The sequence below is a fragment of the Bombina bombina genome, chromosome 5, assembly GCF_027579735.1.
Source record: "Bombina bombina isolate aBomBom1 chromosome 5, aBomBom1.pri, whole genome shotgun sequence".
In the NCBI taxonomy this organism is placed as follows: Eukaryota; Metazoa; Chordata; class Amphibia; order Anura; family Bombinatoridae; genus Bombina; species Bombina bombina.
The window spans coordinates 898,546,133-898,559,173 of NC_069503.1; the positions used below are offsets into that span (position 1 = coordinate 898,546,133).

At 38.0% G+C, this 13,041-nt stretch overlaps 1 protein-coding gene across 1 annotated transcript; it reads right to left on the reverse strand.

Annotated features, from left to right (window-relative positions):
• Nucleotides 1–9,865: 9,865 nt before the first annotated feature.
• MOS (MOS proto-oncogene, serine/threonine kinase) lies at nt 9,866–12,496 on the reverse strand. The gene has a single exon (XM_053713146.1). It carries the CDS (start codon nt 12,467–12,469, stop codon nt 11,195–11,197), a length of 1,275 nt encoding a protein of 424 aa, XP_053569121.1. The 5' UTR covers nt 12,470–12,496; the 3' UTR covers nt 9,866–11,194.
• Nucleotides 12,497–13,041: the final 545 nt, after the last annotated feature.

Consider the following 13,041-nt stretch of genomic DNA (forward strand, 5'->3'; position numbering starts at 1 on the left):
CAGTGAAGGTGTAAGCTCAAATCTAATTGGGAGGGTTTCATTACATTTGTATGTGTATATAAAGGACTTTAGGTGACCATTAACCAGAAATCAGCTGGTGTAAGATCAGACGTAAATACACTCAAAGTGATGGCTTCTGTTTGACTTTGGGGCAGACGTGGGGTAGAGGATACAAGATACAAAATCTTCAAATTATGATATTTCATTTCACACATTAAGTAGTCCTACATTGGATTGTTATGAATAGACCAGTGTATGAATACAGGTTTTTTTCTTTTCTATGATACTTTTTTAGTTCAATATGACAATTTTAAATTTGTCATACTGAATGTGTTCAGTTTGACAAAGCTGGGTGTATTCAATACGACATTGTCGCAATTCTTTAGGTCTATTATTCCCGTGTATGGATCTGTTGCCAGGTGTTAATTATTTGACAAATGTACTTATGCTTGTATATTTACTCATTGGTGCTGATGTATCTTTGTGACCAAATTGTCCTATGCCTGATGTTATGTTTCTCTCTCTATGATTTTGTTCTTTAATGAGCGACTAACATTTTGTAATACAGAACAAGTATTATGCCCACTCCGAATTTTTACATTTCCCTTGGTTTTTATAGGAAACGGAGAGGGTTAGTATTTTCGATTTTCACTTCCACTCTAGTTTATAGCTTTCATGTATTCGATCTCCCTTTATAGGTACATAGAAAATAGTGATGAATGCAGAGGTAAATATTTAGTTGGGATACTGTGTGGGGTAACCAACTTAGCGGTCGCATGTTGGAATCCTATCTCTCTAACTTAGGTCATATCATATTTGAACACTCGGAGATGGATGGTGGTTGTTATTTAATAGATGTCATTTAATGGAGATCAGGTGTGCAAGGTCTTCTTTCTGATTTAAACCTCTAGGGTATAGACAGTCCGTCATAAATATCCATCTTGACTCATTGAATAGTAGTTTTTGCTCATGGTTTCCTCCTCTCCAGTCTTTTTTGACCTTCTGTATCCCAAAATAACTAAAATCTTTCAGATTCCCCTTGTGGGTAGTTGCAAAATGCTTGTAGAGTGGGGTATCTATTCTGCCTTTCTCTATGCATAGGATGTGTTCCCTGATCCTATCTTTGAGGGCCCTTGATGTCTGCCCTATATATTGTAATCCGCAGGAGCAGGAAACTAGATAGATCACATTTTTGTCGCTACATCTGATCAACTCTTTGATCCTATGTTTCTCGTTTCTCTGATGTGATGAGAAAGTATCCGTTTTTCGTCCGTTCTTACAAGCTTTACAGCTTGGACATGGGTAGAAGCCTTTAATGCTTTTTCCTTGGTGATTGGTCGTGTCGTTATTATTTCCTTTCCTAGGTATACTAGGAGCTATCGTCGTTTTCAGGTTCCTAGTTCTCCTATAAATGAATCTCGGATGTGGATTCAGCCTTTCCCCAATCACGTCATCATCTTTGAGTATCGCCCAATGTTTCTTAATAAATCAATTCGGAGTGGGCATAATACTTGTTCTGTATTACAAAATGTTAGTCGCTCATTAAAGAACAAAATCATAGAGAGAGAAACATAACATCAGGCATAGGACAATTTGGTCACAAAGATATATCAGCACCAATGAGTAAATATACAAGCATAAGTACATTTGTCAAATAATTAACACCTGGCAACAGATCCATACACGGGAATAATAGACCTAAAGAATTGCGACAATGTCGTATTGAATACACCCAGCTTTGTCAAACTGAACACATTCAGTATGACAAATTTAAAATTGTCATATTGAACTAAAAAAGTATCATAGAAAAGAAAAAAACCTGTATTCATACACTGGTCTATTCATAACAATCCAATGTAGGACTACTTAATGTGTGAAATGAAATATCATAATTTGAAGATTTTGTATCTTGTATCCTCTACCCCACGTCTGCCCCAAAGTCAAACAGAAGCCATCACTTTGAGTGTATTTACGTCTGATCTTACACCAGCTGATTTCTGGTTAATGGTCACCTAAAGTCCTTTATATACACATACAAATGTAATGAAACCCTCCCAATTAGATTTGAGCTTACACCTTCACTGAGAACAGATAGGAAGATCCTTGATCCCTCTTAAGACATTACAGTTTGTCATCCCACCATCGGCGGTGAGATACAGCACTAGGATGCAATAAACGTCTCACAATGTTAAGTTAGATAAACATTGCAGGTCTATACTTTATCAAGGTCATATATGACTCAATGGCTCCTTGAGAATACCCATAGGCTTTATTTTCAAAAGAACTAGAAGGAAGCAGTGAAACGGCTATCCATTACGAAAGTATGAATAAATAAAAGTAAATTGTAAAGCTATTCAATATTAGGATCCAAGAATGTGCCTAGAATTAAGAAAGTGAGTTTTATTAGGATCCAAGAATGTGCTTAGAATTAATATAGCGAGTTTTATTAGAAGCAGTTTTACTATAAGCAGTGACAGACTAGCATTGTAAGAAATTACATACATTATTCAAAGAATTGACTATTCCCAGTAACCGATTCTATTACATATTGGCACATTGACTCTGACATTATATGTTATAGACACAGAGACAATGAGCCATAGTAAGATCGGGTAATACCGAATATCTGAGAAAGATCTGTAGTCCTAATAAGTGAGGGAACTACATATCCCATAAGTCAATGGGGAATATGATGCTGCACCTTCCGGTCATATGATGCAGACCGGTGGACCAAAGAACTTCCGGTCACATGATAGAGACCGGTGTATCGAATAAACAATGTCTCCCAAAAGCTAAAACGGAAGTTGATGCCGCGATACCAGGCCACTTCCGGTCATAGCAATTTTCAAAATAAGATCGCATTTGAAATTAAGTTTTTGACATCAACAGGGGCAATTCATAAATGAGAACCAGTCCATGTAAATAAATAAGCAATTTGAGCCCAAAGAAAGGGGAAACCCGCCCAGAAAACTAGCTGAGTTAACACAGAATATAATAATAACAACATTGACAAAACGCTACTATTGCCTAATAATGAAAATAAAAAACAAATAAATAGGAAAATCTAGATTTATACTAGAATTTGTGGCAATAATAGGAACCAATTAACCTTTAAGATGGGAAAACATAAACATAACATAGGAAATATCCCAGAGATGCAATGGGTGAAACAGGAAACATAACATAGGAAATATCCCAGAGATGCAATGGGTGAAACAGGAAACATAACATAGGAAATATCCCAGAGATGCAATGGGTGAAACAGGAAACATAACATAGGAAATATCCCAGAGATGCAATGGGTGAAACAGGAAAGGGAGGTGCCTCTAAAAATGGCGCCAAAACAGCACCAATCATTTCAACACTGACCCTACTTAAAGCTCCCAGATTTTCTGATACAGTATAGTCTTGAGAAAGGCCTAGTCTAGGCTGAAACGCGTTGGCATACTGGTGAGCTTGGTTTTAATTACCTATATTATATATCATATACAGTGTTGCACTATTTGTTTCTCTTTTGTTCCCTTTTAGGTATTTTATCGATGTATTTGTTTGTTATGGATCTTACCAAGGATTTTTAACATCTGAATTAAGGATTTGTTTTCACTAGATCTTTAGTGCTTTTTAATATTATCACTGATTTTCTATTTTTGTCTTTTGATATTTTTGTCTTTTGATTTTTGTCTTTTGATTTTTGACCTTTGTTTATCATTTGAATTCAAGTTTTCCACGTGGTTTTTTCACAAGTTATTTTTATACACCTCACGGATTTACAATTTTTTAATTTAGCAGCTGAACCACAATAATTTGACCCACTCAACGTTTACATTCTACTATTATTGACTTCACGTTATATTTCTACACGTCACTTTGGAGGAAACACTACTGGATTCACTTACATATAACCGGTTGAACATTTTTTATGTACGCCAATTTTTGTGAACACTATTTTTTGTGAATGCTATTTTTCTTTGTTGAAAGCTATTGTGTGCACTCAATCACTCACTTAGGTTGTTTATATTATTGAATGTACATGTCCTAACTCCTCATCACTGGCTCACTAAGTCAGCGTCACATGCTATACTCCATTGGATATTTTTAGATTTGTTTATTATATATATATATATATATATATATATATATATATATATATATTTTTTTTGTTAAGTCAGACATGGATCCATGCGTCTGATTGCCATTTGTAAATTTTTATATGTATTAAAATGTACCTTTTACTAGCCTTTTAAGCTTTTTAGCGCTTACTCTCTCCCCATTTTAACTTTTGTATTGTTAGCCTACTAGGAGGCTATATAGTTAGTAAGCTTAAGGCCCTGGGTGTAGCGCTCGGTCCACTTCTCCTGTTCTTCTAGATATCCTCTGAGACAGATCTGAATGGTCTCCGTTCCATTGTCTGAGCATGCATAATTGCAGAGCTCTCAAATGAAATCGAGCAAAGGTAATGATGTCCATGGAAGCGGCCATCAGACCAAATACATCCAAACAGAGCCATTGATGCCAGACAGACTGCAGAAAGAGGCATAAGGAATGAATTCGGATTTTCTGACCTTTGTAAGAAAAAAAATTAATAGAGAATCTATTATGTTCTCTAAGAAAACCACCCTTGTAGCTGGAACAAGGAACTCTCATGTGTCTAGAAAGTTGAATCTCAGGAACTTGAAATGATCCATCAGCATGGTAACATGAAGAGATGCATCCTTCAGGTCTCTGGTCGATCTGGACTGACACTCTGGACCAATGAAGGATGGATCCCTGAAAAACTTGTTGAGACACTTTAGGTTTTTAGGAAACCACAGTCAGTTTTGAATAGAATCCTAGACCCTGTTGCCAACAGGAACTGGAACTTTCAGTCCCAGGGAAGAAAGTCCCAGATACAATACAAGAATGCCTCTCTTCTTATCTGAACAGCAGATAATCTTAAAATGTGGGTTTTGAATTCTATATAGAACCCTGAGATACTATGTCCACAGCCCAGGGGTTTGGGACATCTCGTATCCAAACTTAAACAAAGAAATCTGCCCCCACAATATCCGATTCCTGATTGGGGGCAAATCCTTATGCTGATCTAGATTCAGCTTCGGGTTTCTTTGAGAACTTCCTCTTAATTCCAAACGGATTGGTTCTCCAAGAAGACTTAAACCGTTCCAGCTTGGAAAAAGGGAGAGGAAAAACTTTTCAGGCCAATTCTTCTTGTCTTGTGGTAGAAAGGACCCTTTTCCACCAGTGATATCAGAAATTTCTGCCAGACCAGGATCAAACAAGGTCTTACCCTTGTAAATAACTCAGAAGCTTGGACTTACAAGGTAACATCAGCTGACAAAGATTTCAGCCACAATGTGCAAGCTAGCACAGCGAAGCCAGATATCTTGGCTCCCAGTTTAATAGCCTGCAAGGTAGCATCAGAAATAAAGGAAATAGCTATCTTAAAGGGACACTGTACCCAAATTTTGTCTCTCATTATTCAGATAGAGCATGCAATTTTAAGCATCTTTCTAATTTACTCCTATTGTCAAATTTTCTTTATTCACTTGGTATATTTATTTGAAAAGCAAGAATTTAAGTTTAGATGCCGGCCCATTTTTGGTGAACAACCTGGGTTGTCCTTGCTGATTGGACAGCACCAATAAACAAGTGCTGCCCATGGTTCTGAACCACAAATTGACTGGCTCCTTAGCTTAGATGTCTTTTTCAAATAAAGAAAGCAAGAGAATGATAAAAAATTGATAATAGGAGTAAATTAGAAAGTTGCTTGCTCTATATGAATCACAAAAGAAAAAAAATTTGTGTTCAGTGTCCCTTTAAGAGCCTCCAAGGGAGTCTCTACCTGAAAAAGAGTTAAAGGCGTTGTACCAATAAGACGCCGCACTTGACATTGTGGCAATACACACTGCAGTTGCCTCCAGCATTTGTCTTTTGGATCGTGTTAAAGACAGGGGAAAAAAAATAAATAAAAAATACCCCTGCAATAATCTCCATAGCACGGTCTGCAACAGGAAACACCTCCACAGAGGAAGGAACATCAAAGAATCTATTAAGTTTACTAGATCTCTTAGGGTTGACAACGACCGGAGTCGTTCAAAGTAGCCAAAACCTCCTTTAACAGTGCACAAAAGGTGTTCAAGCTTAAATCTGAAGGTTACAACTTAAGCATCAGATGAAGGAATTATACTGTCCAAATCTGAGATTTCACCCTCAGAGGCTACCGACCTATCTTCCTCAGACTTATGAGTGAGGGCAACTTGGTAGCAGAGGCTAGAGCAGAAATCTTACTGTCTGAATCTATTTTTCCTCTTACGTTTTCACTTTAGCATAGGAAAGGTAGATAATGCCGCAGATAACACAGAAGATACCTGGGCAGCAATTTCTGCTTGCAAATAAACTCCTCCAGGACGTTGAGAGGAACTGCAGGGCACTGTATGTGATGACAGAGGCTTGGGATGTTTGAGGAGAAAGCTGTGGCAATTCCTAAACAGCATCATCCTGAGAGACAGGAGGCTCAGAAAAAAAAAAAAAATAATAATAATAATATCTCTTTAAATTTTTTTTAGAGTTCTCCCTTAACAGGAGAAAAAAATTTTGCATGGCAACCAAAATAATGAATAAAGTTATAATAGGTATAGGTCATAGGAGCAGAGCACTAGCTCAGTGAACAAACTCACAGAAACCAGCACAAAAAAAAAAAACACACATTATAAAAATTGTGCTGTCACTTTAAATACAAAATTGCCTCAGGGTATAAGAAGCAATAATTCACAGGAACAGACCCCTGATCCAAAAAAGGTGCCCATACACTAAACTTTATTAAGGATTTTCCCAGCCCAATAAATATGCACTTTCACTTTTCAAAACTTGAGAGCTTAGCTGGATCTCTATAATCGATCCTATGAGATAGGGTTACATAAAGTAACATCTACTAGGGAATTAGCAGCATTGCACCCTTATGACAGCGTTCATTGCATGTACATTTAACTTAATATTAACCACTTGAACGATAGCCCTTACTAAGTCTCTGATACTCAGACGGTAGCCAACATCTCCTCTCACATGGATATAGGAGGCGGGTCACTGGACTTCAGTCGCTTGATTTAGCCCCACAACCACATTTCTATGTATCGCTACTCTGGTAATCACTCATTTTAGAGAGCTAATCCAACTAAGCCTACACTTTGAGAGAGAGACAAGAGACAGAGAGAGACACACAAACACAAAATACATTTTATCCGCATAGTATTGAGGTAACTTCCCACCTTCCTCTAGTCATGGTTGCGCCATATTGAAATCTTTCACTAGGGATGTTCCTTATCAAATGCAGAATATGGCTGCCGACAGAAGCTATTTTTTGAGCCAGATTTCTTCTTGTGAAAGTGCAACACTAAAATATTTGGCATTTATTTGATAACAGACTGAACGCACATTCTAATCTTTCACTACATTCCAGTGCTGTCCTGTTTGCACATGTGCAACAATTTTATTTCAGATACCTGCAGTGTAACCTAGGTTCCATAATGGCAGCACCAACAATTAGAAGGAGATTCATAAAATGTAGTTAACCTTTAGACCCCTGCACGTTACTCTTACTTACTATATCATGGCAACAGATTACATACAGAAGACATACAGCAAAATTTAATCAGAAGTATTTTACTGTGATCTGAAGACCACAAAATATGGATGACCAAGAAAATGTTAGGGCCACAATACCACTAAAGCATGGAACATTAGTCAAGATAAACAAATATTTATACAAAAAAATATTTTATTAACATAAAAAGGATTACAGTCACAGAATATTAGGTGCTCAAATATAATCAAACATTGCACATTTGAAATGATTGCTGGTTAACAGTTAAACAGTCCAGATATAAAAAAAAAACCCAGAGAAACACTAGTTTTGTACACTTTTTTTTTCTTCCTGTTTAATTTTACTTTATGAAATATAGAGTAAAACTGTGGTGCAATGTTTTAAAATTCCAGACTATGGTTAAAAGCAGGAGTTAGCTAAATGTATATGAAACTTTGCAACCAGCCAGCATATTGAGGAGGCAGTGCAGGGTTATGTGTTTAAAGGGGACATCCATCATCCCCATAGAAGTGGCCTCTAAACATACAATGTAATACTAGTGGAATTGTTAAAATGTTAAGGAAGTATCAAGTCCTAGAACAGTGTATGATTATAGTCAATACAAGAAGCTAAGGAATGGAGTATTGCCAACCTAAGAGGTTTCCTCTGCAGGTAATACAAAAGCCTAATAATAACAAGAAATATTAATCTTTGCACTTCCATTTAGCAAGTGCTATAGTCACAAGTCTTTTCACATACTAAAAAGGAATAGTCTAGTCAAAATTAAACTTTCATAAATCAGAGAGCATACAATTTTAAGCAACTTTCTAATTTACCCCTATTAATTTTTCTTGGTATCTATTTGAAAAAGCAATAATGTAAGAATAGGAGCCAGCCCATTTTTGGTTCAGAACCTGGTTAGCACTTACAGATTGGTGTCTAAATGTAGCCACCAATCAAGCAAGCGCTACCAAGGTACTAAACAAAAAATGGGCCGGCTCCTATGCTTACATTCAAATAAAGATACGGAGACTGAAGAAATATTTGATAATAGGAGTACGTTAGAAAGTTGTCTGCTCTATTTAAATCATGAAAGTTTAGTTTTGAATAGACTACTTCTTTAAGACAGAGCTGAAGAATTTAATAAAGATCAAATTTACAACCAAGCAGCTCACATTAGGGACATGAAACCTAAATTTCTTTCACGATTTAGAAGGAGCATGCAATTTTAAACAACTTTCTAATTAACTATTATCTAGCTTGCTTCGTTCTCTTGATATACTGTGCTGGAAAGCATATCTAGATCGGCTCAGTAGCTGCTGATTGGTTGCTGCACATAGATGCCTCACCCATGTGCATTGCAATTTCTTCAACAAAGGATATCTAAAGAATAAAGCAAATTAGATAATAGAAGTAAATTGGAATGTAGTTTATAATTGTATTCTCTACTTCTATCATGCAAGAAAATGGTTTGGCTTTAGTGTCCCTTTAAGTACTGTACTTCATTTCATTATTTGTGACACTACTATACATAAAATTGGTTTTTGATTTGTATTTTAGCTGTGTTAAATTACCTTCCTCTGACCACCCTTTAAAGTATAATGCACTGATTAATGTGTAGGTCACAGTTTTATTGTCACACTGCAGATTGTACCAAGGCTCAGCAAAATCAAAGGAATCGAGACATTTAGCTTTGTTTCCAGGCTTTTTTTTTTTTTTTAAATTACACATGTATAGATTAAAAAACAAACAAAAAAACAAAACAAAACCTTGCATCTGGCTCTTAAACTATCTGTTTGAATCATGAAAGATTTTTTTTCAAAACCTGCACTGCATGACATCAATGTCTTAATTTCAATATGTTCAGTGCTAAACCAAACTAAGATACCACAAAACTTTTCTAAGCACCTCATGTATAGGGCATTTGCTCGAATTCCTTCCTAATAATACACAACTGTCTCAATACTTTGGTAAGTTACTATGTTTCATATACACCTGCTTTATAAGATAGTGTCTGATATTTAAATGGCAACAAATTTATTTTCTTCACATCAAAAACATAACTTAATACTACATGTGATATTTTTGAGAATATGTAAGTTACATGGCTCTTACCCCTCTGTTAAATTAAGCCAGATATGAGCTTCACATAAAAAATAAAAATCAGATTGCAAATTGGTTCACTTTAAAAAGGGACAGTAAAGTCAAAATTAAAACTTTCATGATTCAGAGAGCATGTCATTTTAAACCACTTTCTAATTTACTTTGACTATCAATTCTGCTTAGTTGTCCTGGTATCCTTTGATAAAGAGTAATCCTAGGTGAGATCAGAAGTGTGCATGTGTCTTTAGCCATCAGGCAAGTGTTAGCAAAAATTATTAAAACAATGTTATAAAATAGCTGCAAACTGTCATAGAATGTCTGTAGCATTATATGGTAGCTGTGTTTGCGACTATGTATAACATTGCTATAAACATTGTTGCACACGCTGCCAGATGGCTAAAAACCATGTGCACACTCCTAAGCTCACCTATGATTACTCTTTAACAAAGGATAACCAAATAACTAGGCAAAATTGGTAATAGAAGCAATTTGGAAAGTTGTTTAAAATGCGATGCAACTTTAATTGTTCCTTTACCGTCCCTTTAATTCAACTGTAAAGATCTGAAATGGAAATACAGAAAAACACGGAAATTTATTATATTACTATATTGCCACTCACAAAACAAATATATACAATGCACATACTTTAAGGAAACACACATAACAGCAGAAGATGCATCTGCCACGGAACAGCATGTTACTTTAATTAATAAATAAGAAAATAAATAATAAAAAAAAAGGCTGACCGTGGAAGATATAACAGTTACTAAAACAATTTGAGAAAATTACAAAGTGCATGGAAGATTTTATGTTGAATTAGTTTATCTTATTATACAAACTTCTTATATCAGACAGAATTTTTTTGACATATTCAATGCCCTGGAATTTGGTTGTTTATTTACCAGCTGAAACTGTATGCACACTATTCTACTGCATGCATTTCTTCAGCACCAGCAGAGAGTGATATCCATGTCTGCCAGCAGTTTGACACAAGGTATCCAAGACACTCCTTTACCCCACTGAGGAAAAAGCCAACAATGAGTTAACTCTACACTAGCTGTAAAGAAATTAGGTAGAGCATGTCTGTTTCAACAGTGTTACCTTATGAGGAAAATAAATAAATGGTAGCATATAAGTTCTCATGTACTAACACCCAAGTGTCTGAAGTCAAAACAAAATATTTAAATAGCTGAAGTGCAATCAAGTCAACATTTTATAATATGATCGGGATTTCTGGGAAAATAATTTAAATCAGGAAGGTGTTTGATCACGACCCTAACCAATGATCTAAGTAGAAGATACCTGCAATTGATAAACAGAGACTAGAAATATTGTTCTCAGGGATTATCTAAGACAAACCTCTCTCCCTGGCTTCTAAAATACTGATCTAAGAGGGCTGTGTTCAATAAAATGGCACTTAAAGATTTTCACATGTAGATGACAATACTTGGTAGGGTATCTCAGATCTTATGTTTATTTCACCTGCCGTTTTCCAAAAATGAGTATAGTAGTGCTTCATGAAGAAATGTAGTGCAACTGGGTGATGAGGTTACACGTGCTGTGCACTGATGCTGGGGCAGGTTGGTGCAACGAGCCCGCGGAATGTAAAACATAGTCCTCATCCATAGAGGCACAACCCTGAAAGGTATCCCTGAGATTGTCTTCTGGTGCAAACACCTGCACATCTCTGTGGCTGTAAATTAGCGCGTGCTCATTCTCAAGCGATGAGCTCTGCGCATGATCCGTGCAACTCTGTCCCTGTACGGAATCCGTGCACCCTGAAGGCGATGATCGAACAGACTCCAGGATTTCTATCATCTGCTCTGCATTGGGTCGGTTCTCTGGTCGTGCTGCCCAGCAGCTTTCCACCAAGTCCCTTAGTGCCTGCCCTTCCTCGGTGCACATGAATTGCTGTCCCAGGTTAGGCCGTAAGTCATAAGCCACCACTGCATAAAGCACACATTGCCGGTCTCCAGTATATGGGATCTCGCCAGTCACCATCTGCCACAGGGTTACTGCAAAGGAATAAATGTCCGCCTTTACCGTGACCGGCTCTCCTCTCAGCAACTCCGGGGCTCGGTGCGTGTAGGTGCCTCCCAGGTGGCGGAGTTGGGTGCAGCACAGGTTGTCTTCTCCGTCCTGCAAGCGTTGCGAGCAGCCGAAGTCTCCAATCTTGCACAGGTCTCCCGGAGCCAGTAGCACATTGGCCGGTTTGAGATCCAAGTGCACCACTCCGCCCCGGTGCAAGAAGCACAGTCCATCTGCAACTTGCCAGGCGTAACGCAGGCAGCATTCTTTACCCAGCGGAAGGCCGATCTCATAGATGCGGTGGTGCAGCGTGCTGGTGCCGGTATACTCCATGATAATGGTGCCGGAGATGTCTGGGTCACCGGGGCAAGAAGCGCTGGCAGCAAGGACCTGCACTACATGCGGATGCCGGAGGCGAGCGGCGTTCATCTCGGCCCAGAAGCTTTGCCTGGAAGCTAGGCGGTTTTTAGTGCAGCGCTTCACCTTCTTGATAGCCACGGTTTGCCCCCGGTACGTGGCCCGGTACACTGAGCCAAATCCTCCTGAGCCCAGCGGCTCCTGTAGACGTACCTGCTCCCAATCAATGTTACACCAGGCCAGACGGGGAGGGAGTCTACGGCCGGAGGAACGGCGGCTGCAAGATGTAGAGAGGGTACCCGGCTTGAAGCGGTTTAGTTCTAAGGGGCTGCTGCATGGACGCAAATCAACGGAGGGTGACAGGTCCCGGGGCAAAAACCGATCTACAGGAATAGGGGAAGGCATAATGCTTAGAGACAGCTGGCGAAGCGCAGGTTGCTATATAAAGGGGAGGGACCGTGTGTAAATAACACGTGTGGGTTCGGCCCCGTCATGTGCAGCACAATAATGCTCCCCCAGTAAGTATGTGGTGTCAGTTTGTGATATACCTCGTGTGCTGTCATTGTTTTCACTTTACAGATTTATGCCACAGAAACCATTACGTAATAACCAACGTTTGAATGATTTTTGTTTTTTAAATGTTTTTTTTTTAATTAAAAGTCCATTTACAAAAGCTGCTTCATGATCCTACAAGGCGTTTAGTATTAATGAGGTAATCCCATTATGAGTATACGGTATCACTGATATGACTAGTATTACATTTGGTTGCATGTTTATTGAATCTATATATAGTGACATTATTTAACCCCCTAGTACTGTATATAGTAAGTTAGTGACACAGTCTGTAATCTGCCGGTGAGATGGCTGGCCTGACTCTACCTGCCCAGTACTTTATAAAGTGACCACAGTAGTCAGTGACATGGTCCACCCCCCATACTGAATATAGTGGTACTGTATAGTGACACTGTTTATCCCCT